The sequence below is a fragment of the Tribolium castaneum genome, chromosome 3, assembly GCF_031307605.1.
Source record: "Tribolium castaneum strain GA2 chromosome 3, icTriCast1.1, whole genome shotgun sequence".
NCBI classification, from domain to species: domain Eukaryota; kingdom Metazoa; phylum Arthropoda; class Insecta; order Coleoptera; family Tenebrionidae; genus Tribolium; species Tribolium castaneum.
In genome coordinates, this window is record NC_087396.1 from 17,272,170 (window position 1) to 17,294,943 (window position 22,774).

At 36.3% G+C, this 22,774-nt stretch overlaps 1 protein-coding gene across 3 annotated transcripts in view; it reads left to right on the forward strand.

Annotated features, from left to right (window-relative positions):
* The window catches only part of LOC663132 (hemicentin-2), a 113,365-nt gene that overhangs the window by 47,298 nt on the left and 43,293 nt on the right, over positions 1 to 22,774 (forward strand). For all 3 annotated transcript variants that reach the window (XM_008201545.3, XM_015982112.2, XM_015982113.2), the window contains exons 2-5: positions 11,522 to 11,663; positions 13,009 to 13,217; positions 17,181 to 17,294; positions 18,143 to 18,346. In XM_008201545.3, the coding sequence (XP_008199767.1) occupies positions 11,522 to 11,663; positions 13,009 to 13,217; positions 17,181 to 17,294; positions 18,143 to 18,346 (669 nt within the window). The remainder of the gene's footprint in view (positions 1 to 11,521; positions 11,664 to 13,008; positions 13,218 to 17,180; positions 17,295 to 18,142; positions 18,347 to 22,774) is intronic.

Here is a 22,774-nt window from a genome sequence, read left to right on the forward strand (position 1 = left end):
TCTATCAGAACTTTGTATTTAGATATTTTTTAATTAATAAATCAATCAACAGATTGTAAGAATGAACTAAATGAAAAATAATTTTTATTCGATAAAAGTGACTTATTTTTATTTAACAAAATGATTAAAAATTAGACGTTAAGCAGCGATGTGGAAACGATGAGAACTGGTTCAGATAGCACGTTGTTAACCCAAATGGGTAAAATTTTTGTAGTTATTCAGCCCTCGTATTTCGATTCTAAATGGCTCCCATGTTATCATTTACAAGAAATTGTAATAACCATTGTAGGCAAGCTTCCTGTACGTAGAAACGGCCGAAACAAACGTAATTAGCTCTAGAGTGATAATAAACGGAACTAATTAATTAGACGCTACTCGTACAAGTCTAGCACTTAGCGCACAACACACGTACTAAGATATCGGGTCAATAGTTGCAGGAAACACGTGTGCCAAGACTGCAATTTAATCGCAGACGATACATCGCCGTTTACGAGGGTCTTCTCCTAACTAACAGTCGTGAATATGAAATTTGAATAAGTGTTACAGCACTGCGGTAAAAAGAAATTGTCGTAAAATTTTTACAAAGTGCAGCTTTGTGCGCCCGGGGAATAAAAGCAGTCCATTTTCCTGCAGCGTGATTTTGCCGGAACTAATCCATGATCAGCCATCGGTGAAGAAAGTAAAAACGGAACAAGTATATATTGGTATTTGCTTAGAGGAATGGCGTGCTGTGTATACAAATGGCGGCTGCGATGACATGAGAGCATTAACAGCGGCGTCGGGACGCTTACACTTTACGTCATCCGTCTTCCGCGTTATTCGCCTGAAATGGTCGCACGGGGCTGCCAACTTCCTTGTTTTTTATCGGAGTTGGACAAGGAGACCGACGCCGACGTGTGGACCGACTTATTTATGCTTTTTTCGCGCTGTTTTTCCTAAGAGCTGTCGGTGTTACCAACGCAAATCTATAAAATACAATCTTTCAATTTAAAAAGTGTCACTACGAGACTTTCCGCTTCACTTGTAATTTTTTACTCGCGGGGGAATTATTCAAGACCGGTGCTACTGACGTTCTATAAGAATTTAATTGGAATTGCGCAGCGAAAGAGTTAAGAGCCAAGAATTGAATTTTATTCAAGGGGTGATTCAGAAATCTTCAGTTCCTAAGTTTAAATCAACATGTGTTTACAATATTGCACAATAGGGTTAATCAAACATCCCTGTTATTAATTCACCACTGGCAGTATAATTACATTTGACTCTTTACAATTCACAGAGCTGTTCTAATTAACTAACCCCACATTCTGACACTCTAATGAGAAAACCTATTAATTAAAAACTTGTCAATCGGACCGGCTCATTGGAAACGTTTTTAATTACGAACTTGGTTTTCCGACAAGATCCGGAATAGTTTCGTCCAAATATAATTGAAAGTAAGCTTTTTGATTTTTAATTATTGCCTTCGATTAGATTAGATCCGAGTCGCCGAAAGGCCGGTACATAAATCCAACTTTTGGCTTAATTAGGGTAGCTCGGAGCTGCCGCTAATTAGCCACAAATATTTCGTGTGATGCTAGAAAGGTAGAACTGGTTAAATACCCCCAAGGGGGCAGTTCTTTGGCCAAAGTATCAAGCTTCGCTCATTTGAGCTACTTAGTATCTGCATATTGTCACATTATTCGTTTCTTACGGCCTCATTTCGCTAGAAGCTCTTACCTGTGCCGATAATTTCATCTAAAGAGGATTGTTTATTGTTCCCCGGTTCGTAACGAGGAGATACAGGTGTTGAATCGGTGCACCAAGTCGGTCTATTATCGAGCAAGCACCGCTTTGTTATCTCTTTTCTATGGGGCACTTCAGAACATTTCATCGAAAGAGGTCAGAATCAAGGGCTGACTAATAGCTGAATAAGGCTTTTGTTGTGTTCATGTTCTGGCATATATTACGATTATCCGTTACCCGACTTCACCTTGTCTGTTTCTTTGAAAGCGGGGACTTGAAACGCCAGCTTAACCCTTGAGAATGTCTTTGTCCAAACAAAAGAACGCCCAAAATTAATTTCAACGAAAAAATTGCCTACGGCATTTCAGGTAAAAATAAAGCACAAGCCGCTAATTTGTGTTTGTTTCAAGAAAATTCACTCCTGATTGTAAAACAGGAATTAAAGGGTAATTCTATATTTGCATTTTGAATAATTTATGCTCAGTATCGATCTAAGGCAAAAAATGCGCTCTGATTACCCCGATAGATTAATAATAAAGTTAACTGTGGCGTAAAAGTACCTGAACAAAGAGAGGTCGAATGCTAACGTTGAACGTATTTGACGGAAGCTTTCATCTTTCCTTTTTCTGCATTTAAAGCAACTCCTGTAGCAGCTAAGTTGATTTCTTTACCGTGCTTTCTCCGGCTCTGCACTTTCAAATCAAATCTAATAGTGTGCGCTACCAGATCCCACTTTCTTTATTCAGCACAAATAACCGAGTATTTTAAAACATGATTGATGATTCTAGCACTAAATAAAATATAATCCTTATCAGACTAAGGGAATAGTCTCATCTTTTCCGAACTCTTTCATTTGGGCGGATTACCCCAACGATTAAACGAGAAAAATAACATCTTTCAGAAATGGCAACATCTTTTATTTGAGTTTTATTTGGCTGAAATTAACCCTTTTTTAGTTCTAGACAATGCTATCTTCAAAGAAGCTTTATCTTTGTGCTGCATGAATTAAACTTTTAGCGTTTTAATTACAATTCATTAGCTACAAAGTACAAAAGTCGAGCAACTAAAAATGACGTTGCAAGTTAAATAAACAAAATTCATATGCGACAAACTCACAAAATAACAGAATTTAGAACATAAATTCAGAGTCGGAAGCTTTAATAAAGAACTCGTTTTAATATAAAGTTAGAATTGCAAAGCATAATTTCAAACATTAGAAGTTCAGCAGGAAGTTGCTAAAACGTCCAAGTGTGTGTTTTTATTTCACTTTGTTGAAACGTCTCGTGTCTTAATATATCAACAATCTGTACCACTTCAGACCATTTTCGCCACTCCACCGCTATAAAAACTCGATTTTGATAAAATATAGACGACGTCTGTGACCTTTTTTATAAAGGTACGAAACACCCATAATAAATATTGTTTTTCACTTTACGAAGCTCGCGTGAGCCATTTTTCCCAGATTATGGTATCTTTAGTGTGAACACGCTCATCCCCACATTATAACGAAATTTCCTCCGGTTTGGTTTAGTCGCTGAAAGCTTGATGGACGTTTTGAAAAATACAAGAATTATCGTAATTATGGCCCCACAAACGAGTGTTGTATAGCTAAACATCACGCATTTTGAGTCGAGGGTAATTATGGGATAACCATTATTATATCTCAAGAGTGAGAAATATTCTTCTCCATTTATCTCCAAGATGAATTTGAACTAAAGCAATGTTTTTGCGAGATATGTAACTTGGAAATTTCCGATGCAACTATTGAATATAAAAGAGATGCTTTAATGGAATTCTTGTATGCAACAAAAGTTGTTACAGATACCATTTAAAAGGAAAACACGACTTCTAAACAATTACAACATTGTTGCTTAGTTATTGAGGAAACTTTACAAGTGCCTCGCTATAACATTGAATAACAAAATGATGAAAAGTTTATTAAATTGCAAAGTTTGTGCAAATGTACGTTTAGGAAACAATAACGTTTTTTGTTGCAGGTAAATACGGAATGTTTGAGCTGTCTGGGAGAAGTTGTTGAAAGTCTTAATTAAATTTTTTCAGCCCACCCGTCGATCATATTTTTTGAACGCGGATTATCTACATTGAATTTCCTCGATTCAAAGAATAGATATTTCGGTCCAAATTTGTATAATTTTTTAATGTCAGAACCCATGGAGCATATTTCAAAACGCTAAATTATAATTAATAGGCCGTCGTAATTTATCACCGGCTCAAGTTCTTCTTCCAACTTCCGACTCTCCGACCTGTTTCCCCTACTCTGGAAATATTTTTATTTAACATTTTTTATGTCCTTCCGGTCGTCGAAACATAATTCATAGCTTCCGGAGTTCCTATTGGGTCTAGTTTCACATTGTCTATAGATCCCGGATTAATTCTATCAAAGTTTCATGATACAAGCAATCAATTTCACATCCACTGTGCTGTTGTAATATGCATAACCTTTTGGCGGATGATGGAGCGTGGATATGACCGTTATAATAATTGAAACTTGAGCCGATTTACCTGCAATTTTAACCCTGACATTTGACGTGTTAGTTTTTATCGGGATTTGTACCAATTTATCAAGATTTATCCGAACCTGCGTGCTTTTTCCGTCTAACTGTGATTGATTTATGAGAGATCGCTTTACAATATATCTTCGAAACCATTTACAAATTAGAATTTTAAACGCTAAATAAAAGCGCAATTTCGCTGAAATTTCAAGACGGAAATGGAGGTAATTTACGGTTACCTTACTCGACTTGATCATAAAGTCAAGCATTGCGATTTACTGCAATCATTCCAAACACATCAACCACTTTTCAGACGAGTATTTACGTAAGATAATCGGATTTCTCTCGACACAAAGCTTTATGTGCTATCAGATTTCAAAGGTTCGCCTCGTTACCGTTAAAAATGATATCGGGACGAAAATTGTTTTTGCGTTTTGTTAGAAAATGCACGAAACGTGGAATTACATGTAACAAGCTTATGATGAATGTTGCTGGCATTTTAACAATCGCTTCATGGTAAAAACCACGTCACATTTTTTAATTGATCAAAATTCAATACTATTAAGAGAAATTTCGACATTTATACGTTAGTTGAATTATACCCCCTCAAGATGTGAATTTCTTGAAATAAAAATGAAACGACGCTAATAAAATTCTGTCATATTTTTCCTTATTTATCACGGTAATCATTCATGTCTTTATTTGTTCGCGGCAACATTTATTTTTATTTATTTTTTATTGCACTGTACTTTAGAAAATTGCACTGAGCTGTAAAAATATTAGAACAATAATTTTACCAAATTCCTTATTTAAATTCGTTTAATCTGAGTAAAGTATCCAATTTTCGGTCTGGTTAATTCTGAAACTTTTAAGTTAGTCTATTAAGAATTCAAAACAACTCGGGTAATTCTCGCAAGATTATCCGAGTGTGCTTATTTTAATTGTTTACATGTTTTTGCGGTCCTGGTTTCGAGACAGCTGAAAGAATAATTGATTCCTCCATGGAGCTTTTAAGTATATTGGTTGTATTGCCTGTCTCCGCGTCTAATTGAATAATTAATCGAATCCGAAAGAAGTTGCACAAAACCTAGGGCAATAATGCGGGTCTGCACTTAACCCTAGTTACAGGTCCGCATTAACGACACGAAAAGCCCTCGGAGCGATCTGTAATTACCGTATCTTCCATCATTCAATCATAGAACATGACAATACCAATGATAATTAATCACAGTAGCCGTTAATTAGAGACTGTTATCACTGTACCGTAAGGACAGACTCGTCATAATTGGCCGTTTCTGCAGGGTGACCTCTGGGTGAGTTCATGGCGACACGTCTCGCTGATGGAGACTGAACGCATGTTTAAATCGCTGTGACGGTTCGAAATTGCTTGTATTTGTTTCGATTACATGTTGAATTTATTGCTTATTCGGTATTATTTGTAACAGTCCGATCGGGGGCTTTTTTCGGATAGTGTCCGAGGGGGAGTAGGCAAATGGATGAAAAATATTGTCGTTAGGTTGTCAACAGTGGGACCGTGATATATGGAAATAAAATAAATTATCGCAGTTTCGCAACAAATATGTTTAGATAAACCTAACGAAGGGTCATTTTTGGAGTGTTTGTTTTTGTAACGGGACAATTGATTTTTTCACGTTGAAAGTGAATCGCCGCCAGTCACGCTTCTAGTTTCTGCACTTGGAATAACACTGAATATTTTACATGTGCTTATAGGCTAATTAAAATTCTACAACTGTACAGGTGGAAACGCTGTCAGCAGGTTAAGTAAACAATGTTTCCCTCCAGGATAATTTAAGGATAACATAAAGAACTAGTATATAAACAAAAATACAACTAGAATTTAATCACTTACATTTATAAAACTGATGTTTATTTATGAACAAATGAAACGAATTTCACACATTGTTTTGTGGTATTTTTAACCTCTAGTCTTTTATTCTTTTTTTCTTCCTCCACTTTTGTGCTTTACTCGTAGCGATTTGTATTATGTACTAGAATGATCAAAACGCTAGATTTGCCTATCTTTGAGACGTATTGTTTGAATATATTTCAGGTTTTATTTCCATTTTGTTTCACGTCTCAATAAATTTACATTATTGTAAGCATCGCATGCTCCAGCATTTCTACATGAATAGCTACAATTCCCAACTGAAATTGATAAAATTATCAGTCTTTTATCAGCTTATTCAAAAAGCATTGTGCACCAGTAAACAAAACAACAATTTTAAATCAAACATACACATCCACGTAGCGCGATAAAGAAGATTGTGAAACAAAGCTCTTAACCGGAGGTGTTAGTGGAAAGCTTAGCTCTTGATCGTCCACTTTCAATATCGACATTTGGTCCCAAATATGAGTACTGGTGTCTGCTGAAGCTCGCAGCTTTTAACATCGGTGAATTATCCTTGGCGTTCGTCCAAATCCGCCGGTGTAAATCACCGAACCCTGAGCTACTATCCACACTCTCGCGGTACTAAGCGAACCCGGATAACTGTCAACAATTCCACTACTGCAAACGGTTCTGTTTACACTTTACCGACCTCCTGTTACTAGTTAAGCAGTCCTGACGTACATAAATACACACAGTCGTCGACACATTTCATTTACATCCTCTTATTATAAATGAAGTTCTAAACCAACAGAGGCTTTGTACCTGCTGATGTATTGATGGAGGTGCAAACACTAGACCGAGTGTCGGAATAATCACCAGAGAAAGTACACAGCCAGCGCTTTGAGGAATCAGGAAGGAAATTGGATGACATTTGTGCACTGTTTCGAACTCGATTACATGGTGCCCCAAAATTAAAGCGAAATCAGGACAAGAAACTTGAGAGCAACACACCAACTGCTTAGAAATTTTTACAAACCCACCCTTGCAGATTGCAAATAGGATCGTTATTGCTTGGCAAAAAACTTTTTCCTGTTGCGGCATAGTCGTTCTAGACAGGATTAAACAAGTTTGCTATCGCTCCATGTGATCTACGCGGTGGCATGTTCTGTACACGTTCGTGAGATTCTGATCGATAATATCGGCAATTACCAACACGCGCACTTTTATTCGTATATCCCCATCGAAAAAAATCCAATTAGCATGGCAATAATCGTATAGCAAGTCAAACAATTTCGTTTTTAATTGCGCTATTTTATTGGGTATGAAATTTGTTGCGATTTGCTGAATTCGTCTCGAATCTTTTTCCACACAATATACTCCCAGATTATTTTACCAAATTCTTCACGGCCGCTTCCTCGTTAACTTCTTATCTATTCGCAATGTCTTTTGCACATTTGCCAATCCTAGCGAGAAGAATAACAATAAGAGGAGAGATAGATGCATGGCCTCTTTTAATATGCACGTCAAGTCTCGGCCGCGTCTTGAATCTCGAGTGCCGGAAAGTAAAGGCTAAGACAGGAGTAGACTGGAGCGATTTCCGGTTTCCAGATTAAAAACATTTGTGTCTATATTATACCCTCACGGCTGAGATGGTATTATGTAGAGAACTAAATTAAATTCGAAGAAAGGGGGTTTTACTTTATTTTTCGAATTCATTGTTTGGGTTGGTTTGAGGAACAAATATGATTGCGAGACGAGCCGCAAAAAGCTTTCTGGAGACGTCGGCTGAGATGAAATGGGACAACAGCTTTCAATTCGCCGGCTACCGAATGCAAATTAACCAGGAAGTGTCAGAAAAGTGATTAATCTACGTCGGGATTATTGCAGACTGCGCTGTCACTATATTATTATTGCTGAACGCGGATTATTGATTGAGCTGACATTTCTTTGTGCGATGAGATATTTTTGCAATATCAGGCGATCAACCGAAAATATACTTTATGACGAGCATTCTCCTTCTTTTTCTCCTCTAATGTCTCATAGATCATCTCAGGGCATTAAATGTTAAATGGGGAAATCCTTTGAGCGGTACAACTTGCATGAAATTGCTATATATTATATCATAGGAGGTATGCGTGTCTTGTCAAAGGATCAAACTAAATGTAATTTAAGCGCTTTCAGTTTAACCACTGGCGTTGAAATCAATCGGATTCTACAAAAACTTGGCTCAAAAAGACAGTTTGGAAAACCCGTCCTCATTTATGTTATCTGCATTTTGCTCAAATGTAGTGTTTAACTTTTATTTGCGCTTATCATCTCCCTGGTGGTTATAATTTAAAGCTGGCAAAAAATGAACTACTCGACTTAACCTCCTGGCTCTTTCCACTTTTAAAATAAACAGTTAATTTAGTCGCGGCCGTCGAGTGCTTTTAGTTTTTCCACCGTGCCAACGAAATTGAAATTAGCGGTGGAGTGGACAGCGTCAGAAAGCAAGAGGTGATATTTTAGAAGGCGGAGTGTCGTTGGAGGCTCGCACATCGGAAAGTGCAGTGAGTTGTGGTGTCTTGTAGCAGACACGAGTACAAAGAGAGCACTCGAACATGTTCATCTCACCCTCGGCTTCTTCCCTCGGGAAATAAATTTGTTATCTGTGCTTTAATTGTTGACAAGTTGTGTTGGCTGTAATTCAACTTTGAAGTTTTGCTTTATCAGTTAGAAGGGAATTTATATGACTGTATTGCCGTTCGAAGAAGCAATGCAAACTTGGCGGAGACAGCTCCCAAAAAGCGTCATTGTAGACTGACAAAAACTGATTCTTGTTTAGTAATGCGGAGGTATTGATCTAGTTTTAACTCGAAAAACTCGGAGCGACGAAATTGACGACAGGAGGATGCTCTGCCAGAGACGTTTTTGCGAAAACTAAACATTCAGAAGAAACTTAAACAAGCTCCGCACTGAAAGCTTGTTATAGTTAATACCAATTTTCACTCAAAGGCGAGGCTTAGAATTCTACGTATTGAACCAAATATTGTGACTAAATTTGTTCAACACTCTTGAATACATATTTTTTATCTAAATTATTTATTTCCGCCGAGGCTGCTTCTACTTTTGGTAGCTTGGGAAATATAAATTTGTCAACGTCGCTCCATAATTTCTGTAATCTTTATTTTACGTCAGGTGCGTTCATTAAATGCACACTTTAAACCGCGAGAGATCCTTCTTTTGATAAAATTCCTGCTTTAATATTCTTCTGTCATCATCATTATATTAAGCTCCAACCACTGAAAAAGAACTATTTTAATTCCATATTTTCGACAACCCAAGTGAGCGAAATCTACTGGACGGAAAAGCTGGTGGAGCTTTTCGGAAATGTGTCGGATAGTAAGTTTGCCTTCAATATAATAAGTTGCCGAGATAATATTTGATACGGAACCGATAAAGTTCGTATTGGATAAGAAGGGAGTCGTTCAATATGAGCTCTCTGCAGTTGCCAATATTGTAAATTGAATAATGTACGTAAGTCTGGTGCAGATGCGATAACAATAAGAGGACTAATATAATAAAAACCGCACTGTGGTTTCATTGTGCTGCTTTCCACTTGGAATTTGTTTCTCGTGTTTTTTTTTACATAAAAACAAAACCAAAAATTGTCAAAATATGGCAAAATTATTTTCTAGTCGATTAATCAAGTAGACGTGTAATCACCTCATTATAGCCTTTATAAATTAACTTGTCTGAGGTTGCTAATTTATCTGTTACTATAGCCTGGAGCTATTGTTTCATGTTCACTCGGAGGTAATATATAGTAACAAATCTAAATCCTATTTAACGCAGAAAAATTCGTTAATTACTTAGTATACCCGCGGTTTAGCAACGCTTAACTTAATCCAATGACATAATGCGATTTTAGAGTATAATAATAAGCGAATTATTTTTTGTTTTGTTATCGTACTTATTTTTTAAACATTACTTCGCGTGCTTCAATGTAAATTGCACCTTGAATATTAATTTTATATTACATGTTATTAGATTTATAACTTATTCCTGTGTGTTAAATTTGAAATTAGGGGTTTAACATAAAGATTAAAGTGCTTTATGAATATTATCGTTGTTTGGCAATCAATAGTATTAGCAAAATGGACGCTAAGTGGAATGTGTGATTATTTTCCATTTAACTCCAGGTATAATGCAAGGTGTTTCAATTAGTTGCAATGCATGTAATTTAAGTTTTGCAGTATGGAGCAGTCCCTAGTGTGAAAACTGGCTCTCAAAGTTAACTCCGATATCTTGTTTGGAGACAATCGAAGTCGAATATCGGTACAAGCAAATCGAATTCGAGATTTCATCGCCAATAATGCCAAAACTCTGGTAGCATCTCGCATTTTGCAATCTCTGAATATAACGAGTCTGTAAATTATAGATACGTCCTTATTGCAGCACTCGCTGATATAACGTTGTCGAACTTTCAACTACTGTTAAACTCCCGCATTTACAGTTCTAGCACTCACAATGGCCCCTCCTAATTTGAAAATCGAAAAGCCCATGGATATCTGGCATCGTTTCGGCTGGCAGATTGCCGAGACAGTTCCTGGAGTGGTTTCGTTATGACCCGTTCGAATTTATGATCTCTCCCGAGGTCAAACGATGCATTTCTCGGGTCACTCTTGCCGTTCTTAGCGCCTCATTAACCCCGGCTCAGGGGGTGGAACTGAAGAAACGCGCTCCTTTCTCTTAATAGACGCTTTAACTTTAATAAATGTTACTTATGTCCGAGTTGGACTAAATTACGGCGACTCCGAGGTATTTTAAAAGCACTAAAACTGACGGCACGATGGAAATTATTGCCGCCAGCTTCAATTATTTATTATTGCCGTTTTTTCCGGTTTTAAATCGCGAAGAGTTCATTTCGTCACGCTGAAAAAATTCGCTACAATGTAACACATAAATTTCTGCTAAAGAAATTTTATTCAAACAACAATAAAACTTTTCTTAATTTCCAGTTTGCCGCAGAAAAGAGGACAGGCTCTTCATTAAAAAACCATCGCCTAGGGAATTTATTGCAACAAATTGTCGGCACGGATGCGACAAAAATGACATACGCGCCCTTTTGCAAATTGTCTTTGTGCCACAACCACCAAATAATGACTTTCACAATTTATTAATCTCCAGCTATCTATTACTTACCACAATTGCGTCAAATCCTACGAACTAATACTAGCTTCTAGCTGATTTTAATACATGTTTTTCATTTAATTAACTTTAATGTCTTATTAATAAAAGAGTCGACGGCATTTCTGCTTAAATATCTCCGCAATTGCAGCTAGAACGCTGTTATAAAAGGACAAATTTGTGCATGTTATGTCTGGTACAACTTTCAAATTACGTCGGAATATTCCCGTCAGAGTAATACCACAACTCATTTTTTTTTCTTTTTCAGCAAGCGCCACATATTCCGTTGAGGCAGTCCAGGGTGGCATGGCGAAATTACCATGCGATATTATCCCATCCATGCCTGGTGACAAGATGCATATAGTCATATGGTTTAAGGAGGGTGAGAATCGTAAAACCCCCATATACTCGTAAGTAATTAACTCAGTACATGCTTTCTGTAATTGTGTACATTTATACGCTGTGTTCCGGTTAGCGGGTCTTGATGAATGTCTAGTGCCATTATTAAATTTGTTTCAACCAAATCGTTGAATTTGGATCAATTAGAATAACAACATGTTAATGTCTGAAATTCAGCGTGTTGATTATTGTGGAGTGGACGTGTTTGAAATTATACATCGTTAACAGGAACGGTTTGAGGCCGCCCTCGAAGCGTCTTTTTCGCCTGTATATAATTAAACCGTGTTCCGAGGATTTTGCTCTTGAAAAGTAAATTTTTGGTGTTCAATTATGAAAGCGTTTTCTATTAAACAACTTGGTCTCTCGTTGAACTAGTTCAAAAGTTGGGATCGCCCACAGCACAATTCAGGATATATCAGTTTCATTTTATCCTCCAGTCCCTTTTAAACTCTCCCGGCTACAATGTAAATAAAGAAGTTTGTTAAATAAACAGAAAGCAAAAATATACCTTCTCCTGTATACGTGTTATTGCTGTTTGAATACAACAAGCCATTTGCAAGTCTCAGATATCATAAAGTTAAGAGAACAAATGTACACCAATAAAAAGAAATTTCTTCAAAAATACATAATGTAATAACTTTAACTTGTATCTACACACAGATCTACTAAAGAATTTCCTTTAATGAACTCGATTTGTATCAGAAGTGCAAGCAAAACGAACAAAAATGTATAACCAATCAAGATCAAGATAAAATCACGCGAAATCGTTACTTAAAAGCCACCGAACCTGAAATAAAATTAATTATAGCCGATCGGTTTTAGGTGCCGCAACAGGAGAACGGGTTTTGTGAATAATTATTTCGAGAGAAACAACAGGAAATGTCCCGGTGGGAGACAGCTCCAACTTGCAATGGCGTAATTATCATGCTCAAAGGCCGGAATGTATTTCTAATTATTCATAACTGAATGAAAATTTATACATAGAAAATTGAGTTCTATTTATCACACCGACAAAACTATTACTATCGAACGAATAGTGCGAGAGAGATTTTGCTGCGAGATACATTTTTGGCACAATTTCAAAATATTTATTAATGCAAAAGGTTTTCAAAGTTTTCAAATTATTTTGGTCAACGTTTTACACTTTTTTGCCCTGTTTGGGAAAAGAATAGAAAACTATTATCTATATTAACTGTCTGTTGTGTCCACTGTGTCCGAAAAGATAATCCCATTGACGTTTGAATGGCACGCGTGATCTCTTTCTTCCGTCGTAATGATCCAATCGTCACTGGTCGATTTGGTCCCTATTTGTTGAGGATTTTGTTCCACTAATCTATTACTTTGTTGTCCTTCCAGGTTCGACTCCCGGGATAAACTGCCGGAGCAAGGAAAGCACTGGCATGACGAAAGTGTCTTGGGAGCTCGAGCTCACTTCCGTTATCAAGACAAACCAGCTATACTTACACTGGACAGTGTCCGAGACAGCGATGGGGGAATCTATCACTGCCGAGTCGACTTTAAACAAACTCCTACAAGGAACATTAAAGTCAACTTGACCATTATCAGTGAGTTTAGCTTTTAATCGTCTTAGAAACTACAGATCTCAGCTCGAAAGCCGACAGATTACGATATTAATTAAGCCATCGTAAGAGACGTACTCGGACGAACTTAATTAACACGCCAGAAATTTAACTAGAAATAGTTTGTTTTGGATGATGATTTTCATTTTTAAATGAAGGTGCGGGATGTTTTCTTTATTAAAACTCTGTTTGCTGTTTCATAAATACGTAAATATTTTTGTTTACGTAATTAAAATTTCGAATGCAAATTGATAATAACGCAATTACCTGCCAGTCTCAACTCGCAACATTCTTCATAAACTCTTTAATCAAGCAATTTATTTTATTACAAACATTAAACACGTCGCGCAAAAATTGGTCCCCAGCCATACGTATGAAAATTAATTACGACTTTTTATTTTGCGGTGACACTCATTTCCTTGCTTATGAAGTATATTAAATTCAAGAAAAAATGGAGATATTAAACAATTTAAAGTCGAGCGGAAATATTGTCATTAAGGGGCAGTCATGAACTAAAAATAAGTTTCGCTTTATTTGCTTTATTAACTTTGAAGTCACGTTATTGAAACATTTAAAGTTTGTTCTTTATTATTACCTTTACATTTACTTTTAAAAAACCAAGAAATGTAGGTATATACCTACAGTGAAAATTTTATTTTGCTGAACATTATTAGCGTTTCTATGGAACATGCAATGCATTGACATGGATTTTGTAAAACTGAGCATTGGATTAATAGTGATATGTGTGATGTTGTGCTATGTTCAGTAAAATAAAAACCTCAGTGTATATATTATCATTAAAAGAACCAGTAGCTTTTATTGTTCAAAGTTAATACAGGCTGATCAGACTGACGTTGTACGTCAAATAATTATTAATAAAAATCGAATCCGGTTGCAAATTACGAACAATAATACTTTCAGTTTTTCTGGATCATATCTACTTAAAACATAAATGTTAAGTAAAGGATTCAATAAGGTGAACCCCTTGTACCCGTTTTAACTTGTGTTATTAAAAGTAATTTCCTACGTTTGGATTTATTTCATAAAAAGAAGAAAACTCGCTGTCATGTGTAAATTTACATTTGGATAAAATATATCGATTAAAAGTTTTAGTTTGTTTAAATATAACGGACTTGTTTAAAAGTTTTTATGTAAAGTTAGACGAAAATGTCGATTTGTCCGCTCCAGTATGACCCATTAATAGTGTAGTAAATTATCTGCATTGCGGCATCAGCGGTTATGGGTACAATTTTTGTTTATTTTTCTCTCTAATGAGCTGTTGGCAATGTCATGGCCGTTATTTTAAATTATGTTCCACTTTTTACCTCTGTGTCGTGTCACACTCGTGAAATATTTCCATTTATGGATTTTTGCTCCGAATTTTATTATTTGTCCGATTTCGGTGCAATTGTGCATCGTTTGAGGCCACTCGAGGTGACTTATTCTATTGTGCGCTTCGACTACGTAAATGATTCAAAGTGCCGGCTGAAATTTATCTTGGCATTAATTCTGATTTACGAGAATCGCTGAAACTCGCTTAGTTTCCGTCCCATTTCTCATCTCGATCCATCTATTTGTCGCATCTAAGGCAGTCGGGAATAATTGCTACAGAAACATAAAAAGTACGATATCCCGCGGGTTTTATCCGGAAAAAATCCCCGAAAAGACGACCCCGCGGGATGCCATTACCAAATTAATTGGCCGGAATGAGCAGCGAGACCATCAAACGGAAAAATGTGTACATATTCGAAATAAATTTAAATTGGCTCAGTTTGGGCTCGGCATGTGATTAAAAGTTGGCTCTTTGAAGAAGTGCAGGGTTTTAATTTTGTGCACCGGCGATCGGGATTAGCAACGTCGCCGACCTTTTGATTGAAACTTCGATCGGGAATTGATTTCATTTGCGATGCGGACAATGTGAAAGATACACGAAATGTATCATTACTCAAACAGTTTCATTACTGTATGTAAATATGGCGAAATAAAACCATTCAAATGAAATGCAGATCGCGATGTCTTTGCCAAACATGACAAAAACTGACTTTGACAACGTTAATATCTGCTTTGTTTGGCAAACAAAAATTCCCGATCTGATATTCCATTTCAAAAAATCAATTCATACAGGTTGCATAATTAGTTATAAATAGAGGTTATAAATTTATTACTGAACACCCTACGTTCGAGTATCCATAACAAACTATAGTCAATAATTAAATATATTATTATGCTTGTTTTATTTATTTAAAATATTCGTTTGCAATTTTAATTAAAATTCTGGAGCAGAATTTTATCAATTACTATTAATTTCATAATTTGTTACGTTTTATTGCATACAATAAAAATTTTAAGCAAATATCACATTCGTCTCATTTTTAGTATATACGTATTTCATTGTCAATATTAACATGAAAATGTAATAAAAATACAATGGCTGTCTGAAATTAAATTAAATTATTTAAAATCGAATGTTTTTATTTGTACAACAAGGTTTTGGTTTTAATGAGACGACAAATGCATATCAAATTCGTTTGGAAACAATAAACTGTTCTAATTTAACTTAAATGAGACAATTTTAGTGTTTACTGCCTCACTTTGTTTAAAGCCAAATGAACTTTTACAGAAGAAAATTGCATTTTGATTTTTAGTTTGTTCTATTTCTACAACTAAAATTATAATTTTAGTGCTTGCATGTGTATTATTGAAACACTGTAAAATATTGACCCGGCGCATCCACCATAATTTTGCATTTGCATCCGTGATGGTTAAACTTGCTCTTGTTGAGCATTATTGAAGCGTCTAGATAACACTGAATCCGTCAAGATTCCAAGATGCGGGTGAATAATGGACCACTCCAACACGTATGAAAAAACCTCGACAATAATGAAAACGTTCCCCTGTCTGCGTCTTATCACCCTCATAACGCTAACTAGCTGACGTCTCGGAATTCCCTCGGCTTTACTAATTCAAATTCCCTTTGCATAACGAGATACTCCATCATACCGGAAAAAATTGCATCAGATAAGAATTCAATACCATTACAGTCTTGGTTCTTATCGTTGGCACGATTTCTTCGTTCGTTTCATAATAATTCACCGGTTGTCATAAGACGGCCATTTTCAAAGATTAAGTGCTGGGTCAGAAACAGATGTAATCTCTACCGGAAACCCGAATTTACCGGTCGAAATTAGTTAGTTAACGAGCGGACAAAGCGAATTCTCACTTCTTGCATCTATTACGGCCGACCGACCACGACGAATATTTGCGCTGGGTTTAATTGTCGTCCATAAATTCCAGCAGGTTTGTTGGTATGTAAACGAGAAAGTAGGGCGTTAAGTAAATGAATAATGACATGAGGTGGAATCTGAGCGATGGCTTTGAAGACAATCCAAACGGCCCGACAACCCCCGAGACGCATCGATTTAACTATTAGTTTTTTGCCCGCGTAGTTTATAGAGCAGGTAAGAAGTTATAAAGTAATTAAAGAGTTTATGAAGTTTTTCTAAAGTATCGAAAAGAATAATAGCCCGGCGCATCCACCATAATGACTTAATAAAAGGATTAAAAATCGGGAATTTTCTAACCGGTTTTATCTCGTATTTTACTTTTGCGAATTTAAAATGAAATTAAATATTATCCAATGATAGCAGCAATGCATCCTCGAATTAAATTACTCTTTGCTTTTTTAGTTTGGGAAGCTAATTTGCGGCCATAAATCCGTCCGGCCAAGAAGTTTATAAAAGCAAATTACATTTTCATGCAACTTTTTACCGTAATTATTTAATTCAAACAAATTGCTATAATCAGCTCGGCATTAATTGTAGTTGGCCTCAAGTCTCAATTACACACTAAAAAACCCTCCTCGAGCCTAATCGCAGTTAATTGTAGTCGTGCGAGTCTCTTGCGAATACCAGGATTAGTTTTTAATTAAGATTCTTATCTTTGTAACAGTTCCACCTGATCAACTGAGTGTACTCGACGAGACGGGCGTTCATATCTCCAACTACATTCTAGGACCGTATAATGAGGGGTCTTCAGTCAATATTACATGTGTTGCCACTGGAGGTGAGTTAATTTAATAATCTGCTTGGAGCTTCGCCACAAAACTGCTCTTTAGTCAAGGGCTTTAGTTTTACACATAATGGCGAAATTCGAGCACAAAGGAATTTTTAAAACAAAGAGAAAAACGGGAAGTTTTGTTGTTAATTTGGGAAAGTTAGGTTTGTTTGCACTTAATTTGCAAACTTATTTTCCAAATACAAACACCGGTGAGATATTTTGGAAATGTTGCTAAAGACTAAGCCTAAGAAACCAAAATAAAACAAGTGGGATTTTTTAATTTTTTTGTTGTATGAATACGTAAAAATAACTGAAAAATTCTTCGTAGATGAACCAGAAAATTCATTAATGCATCACCATTTTACTGGAAACATTTTTTATTAAAGCAATGTACTTTTATATTTTATTACGGTTGCCTGTAATAAATTTCATTTAATGTCTCTAGGTAAACAAAATAAAATGTAACTTTTATTTAACAATGTTAAATTATGATGCTCGCTTTTGAATTTTTTATGGTGTAGGGGTATGATCAAACTCATTTTTCTTCAAAACTGTGATTTTTGTTTTAATAATTCAATGGAAACTCAAAATTAATCACAGTTTGCTTTAAATAGGCACAAGCTGATGAAACACATTTAAACTTCACAGTGAATAAAATTTGGTTAAAGCTCTATGCTAATGGTCAGTTCTCGCAATTTGCAACTCTGGTTGAAACGAACTGCTCCACTCTAATATTAGGTTGAGTTAATTTAGTTAAACCGTGAAACGAGAACTAACCATCATCGTCTCCTATGTACCATAATTTTTGCTGTTAAAGCGTTTAAAATAATTTTCCCCGTTTTTATTGAACTTAGGTCGTCCCCCGCCGCGGGTGACATGGTGGCAAGAGAATGCTCTCCTCGACGACTCTTTCGAGTACTTAAAGGATCGTCGAGTCAGAAATATCCTCCACCTGGAAAAGCTTGAAAGGAAGCATCTTCACACCGTATTTACTTGCCAAGCATCCAACAACAATCTAGTGGCCCCCATTTCTAGTTCAGTTACTCTCGATATAAATCGTAAGTCTTTCACAATTCCTCTTTCGCATGCCGAAATCATCTTCAAGTCGGGCTTTCGGCGTAATTTCACCCGGAAGCCGGAATACTTTCGTATGGATGATGGAGAACGGAATTGTTCGACATTAAAAGCGACTTGTTGTATTAAATTACAGATGTCTTAAGGCGGTTCGAACTTTCCCTTGAATAAACAACGAACAATGCTGAAATTAACATACTGTTTTACTTTAATAAGCTGATGAGGGCACGCGGCTTTGCCAGAGAAAATACGATTACGAAATTGCGAGTTTATTTTTCTTGCCGTTATTAGAAATGTGTGCTTTCCATTTACGAAACCTACTCCCGATCCGGAATAATATTTGCGCTTCAAATTATGCCCTGATTCTTGCAGGAGGAGAACTGCAGGTGCACTCGGCCTCTCGTTAATCGATAAATTCTCGCTGTTTATTCGATCGGGTCTAACGCGAGGCCTGGCCGAGGAATGTTTGCCGTTATGCAAATTTTTGCTGACTTTACGGGATTTCTACACACTATTTATTGCTTTTCTGACCGTAATTCTATTCCTGTTATTACGCGGATTTTCCTGCAATCCACACAAGAATCGACAACGGACTAATGATTCGCTAAATCGGATATAAATTATATGGCGTGCTCACGATCCTATCTCAATTACACAGCACACAATAATTTTTTTATTATTTTCCATTGTTATTTAATTACACAAGCGCACGACCGCGAAATCTATTGTACCAGATTTAATAAATTACAATTTTAATTAACAAGTCTTTTTATTTCAAAATCAAAACCAAAAATATACTGGTATCTGTACAAAAAGGTTTCAAATTGTGTTCAGAGCTTTTATGTTTTTCGTTTCTATGCAGTTTTCGGAGTTCCACTTTCGGTAACACAATATCAGTTTATTTAGCTCAATAGACACACATTCAGGATAAAACAAAGCATCGTCGACATTCACTATCGGTCGTGTAAGCATCGGCTACATTGTCTTTTGGATTACAAAAGGTTGTTGTCTTCACCTCTCCTATATCATTTTGGTTGTATAAATCTGCGTGAAACAATGAAATTAATGTGCGATAAATTCACCGGATCCGTAATTATCCATTTTAAAATCTAGATTTATCGGTTCGTAGAGCAATAAAGCACCCAGGAAATAATTTTTGTCGTCAGCACATTTCTTCGATAAAATATAGGCCCAGCATGGGATTTGCGAGTTGGTGATTTTTTAAACCCGTTTGTTGTTTTTGAGATTTCCAACTATATCGCCACTCAGCACCCGTTGCTTTGTTTACGTGATTTATTTCATGCGAGCTCGAAATTAACTGTGACCCTTTAAAAAATCGCAAGGGAATTGCCGACGTGTCGGTAAAGACTGGATAATTTTCAGAAGAGCAAATATTGGCAAAGAAACAAAGCGCTCACGACGATCAAGACGTAGTTTCTCAAATGTAATATCTCCACCATCCGGGTGGATGAAAAGAAGTAAAAATATTGTTACGCCGACGGAAACTTTCAATCTATTTTGTAGCAGAGTGCCGATTTACTTCGGTTACCCGATTACAGGTTTAAACAAACATATGCTTTTAAATTTGCGAAAAAGCGTCTTTGGATAAACACCGCGCAAATGGAAGCGGCATTTAAAGGGTGCGTTTTGTTGACGCGGCATTTTGCATCAGCTTTATGAAATTTACTCGATATGAATTAGCGAAAAGGAAAAAGCTCCTTAAATTTGGTCGGCGACGCAACTTCAACAATATCTGAAGGCATATTAATACCATTGTGGCTCAAATATTGATGAAATAAGACAGGAAAGGCCACTTAATTCAGTTTTTGTTCCTTTGGTCAGTTGCATTTGAGCCTAAAAATTGTAAAACTAGCAGCTTTGTCGTTGCTTGTCGAAGGCGGGAAGATAGGAAAATCAACAGGTAATTAGCAAAAAAGAGCAATCGAGTCAATACTGGAGCGCAAATTGCCGCAGCTAATACCTAAAGAGGTTTGTGTATATTAACGTCGAAGATAAATACCGTTCGATGTCTTCACGCACTTGGCTTTGCGGAATAATTGAGGAGAGAAGATGGAAACTATTAGTTCCGAAATCTCGGATGATTGGTGGTAGAGTCGCTGTAACAAGACCCGAGAGAACACTAAGCGAGAAACTGCTGCAATTACACAATGACATGTATATTGGCTAGATTGTAACGTCCTTAGATATTCGCTTTTGTATTTCCCTGAAGGAGTTGTTTATTTCTCGCTGCATTTGCTCGAAGGTATGGGGATTTATCACCGGGCGTTTATTAACGCCGAAAAACTCCGTCTCGAACTTGCATCAACATAATTTCTGCTTGTTTCCGCAAATGCAGCTTCGATTCCTGCACCAGATGTAAATTCCATTTCCTCGAATGCCAATACGTGTGATGGTGTTGACTTGAGATAAATGATGCATGTTGTGTTGCTTATTTGAAAAGGTGCCGGAGCTCAACGTTTATTCAGACGCTATTATCGAAACGCCGAATTTATTACATAGGGAACAACTTGATTCAAACGAATTTAAACGAATGTATGAAAAAGATTTAACTGAAAAGTCGAGCACACCAAAGTTCGGTTTATGAGCAGGTTGCACCACGACTATATCTAAAAAGGGAAATTAGCCCACACGAAAATTGGCCCTTCAAGCCTTTGAAAATGGACAAAGTTTCGACAAGAATGTTACTGTTTTTAAATCCGTCTCGTTTAAAGTTGTAGCAACCGCAGCAGAGCCACGTTATGACTTTGTACATCATGAAATAAACTTGACGTAATGTTATCTCTTCCACTCATAGTTTTATCTGTGTTAATAAAAAGTTTTTACGGTCTTGGACCAAATTTAATTGATAAATGATCACAGAGCTGAAATCTGTCATCCATTAAATAACTGTTACACTTGGATGTTTACCACTGCAATAAAAGGATTAATTAAGAAGGTCATTACAGTTTCTGGAGTGTGAAAAGGATCGTTTTTAGTTCAGTGGATATAAAAAATTTATGGCACAAAAGACGCCACGACGCTATAACTCTTTTAAAAATGTTGCTTGAGAAAAATTTGGGGGTTGGGGTTGTTTCATTTTTCTTCGATAACTTCCGAATGGTTTGACATTGTCCGAGATATGTGGCGACTTTGATCGAACAGGAGGACGAAAAAGTAATGGAAGGATGCGATAATGTGCCACGAAAAAATCGAGCATTTATTACGAGAGACAGATTTTAATATAAAATTATTTGTGACAATTTTTACAATGATGCAATAATGATAAGGAAGACAGTGACTCTTATTGTTCTTCCCAGAGATCTTAAGATAAATTTCTCGGTAAATTTCTCTCTAGCACAAGAGAGAAAGAAAATTCACAATTAATAAATAATTAAACGTTCCGCTCTCCGGCAAGAATTTCATTTAAAATTTGTTGAAAGTAATTTATGTTTTAGACAAAAGTTAATCTTTAATAAAAGTCATTACTATTTTAGCACTTAAAATAAGACATATTTTTTTAGAAATAATCCGTTCATGAGCTAAATTATTTAGACGTTTGGGTCGGTTGTTGATCTTAAAGTGTGTAAATTGCCGACACATTGAAGCCGTGGGACTAACTTTGAGGGCAATAAAAAAGAATTCCTGCTATAAGGCAAAGTCGACAATGCCCTCGTGCGTCGTAAAGAAACGAGAGGCTCTTAATGTTTTCTTATATTCATGTACAGTGAGAAAATAACCACGGGCAATGTCAAGTACTGTCGTAAAAGACTTCTCAAGTGCGTTCGCTTTAACTATTCCAACTAAAGTGTCGTTCGACACTTGAAATAAAATCCTTCCTTAACACACGAGATTGTGCCGAAAGAGTTTCCAGAGTTTAAGGGACTAATAAAATTTCAAGAAGCTTGATTATAAAACGCCGGCATGTGGAATAAACAAAGCTTTGTTGCCCTCAATCGATGAGCTTTGTGCTGCTTTCAGCACTGATTTATGCAATATTATTGATAATAATTGAAGCGTCAAATTTTTCGCCCAAAATGGCAAAAACATGGACGCGAATCTGGATTTTATTAAAATAAAGAGGATTTATTTCAATCACGATTACTACCGACAGACATAATTTACGACGTACGTTTATGTAAATCAAGAGATAATTGCATATAAATGAAGCTGCCCTGTTATGAATATAAAGTCCCTTTTATAAATATAAAATAAACCATACATCAAGTAAAATTAAAGCCACAACACCTCATTTTTTCGGGCTACCAGACAGACAATGAATCAGCTATAAATTACCTCGAAATAATGCAAATTAATCCATTCAAGTCATTGCAGCCGAAGGTTACAAAGGGCTTTGGGAAACTGATAAATTGCTAGAAATTCCTTACTTGTCAAAAAATACAAACAACCTAAAT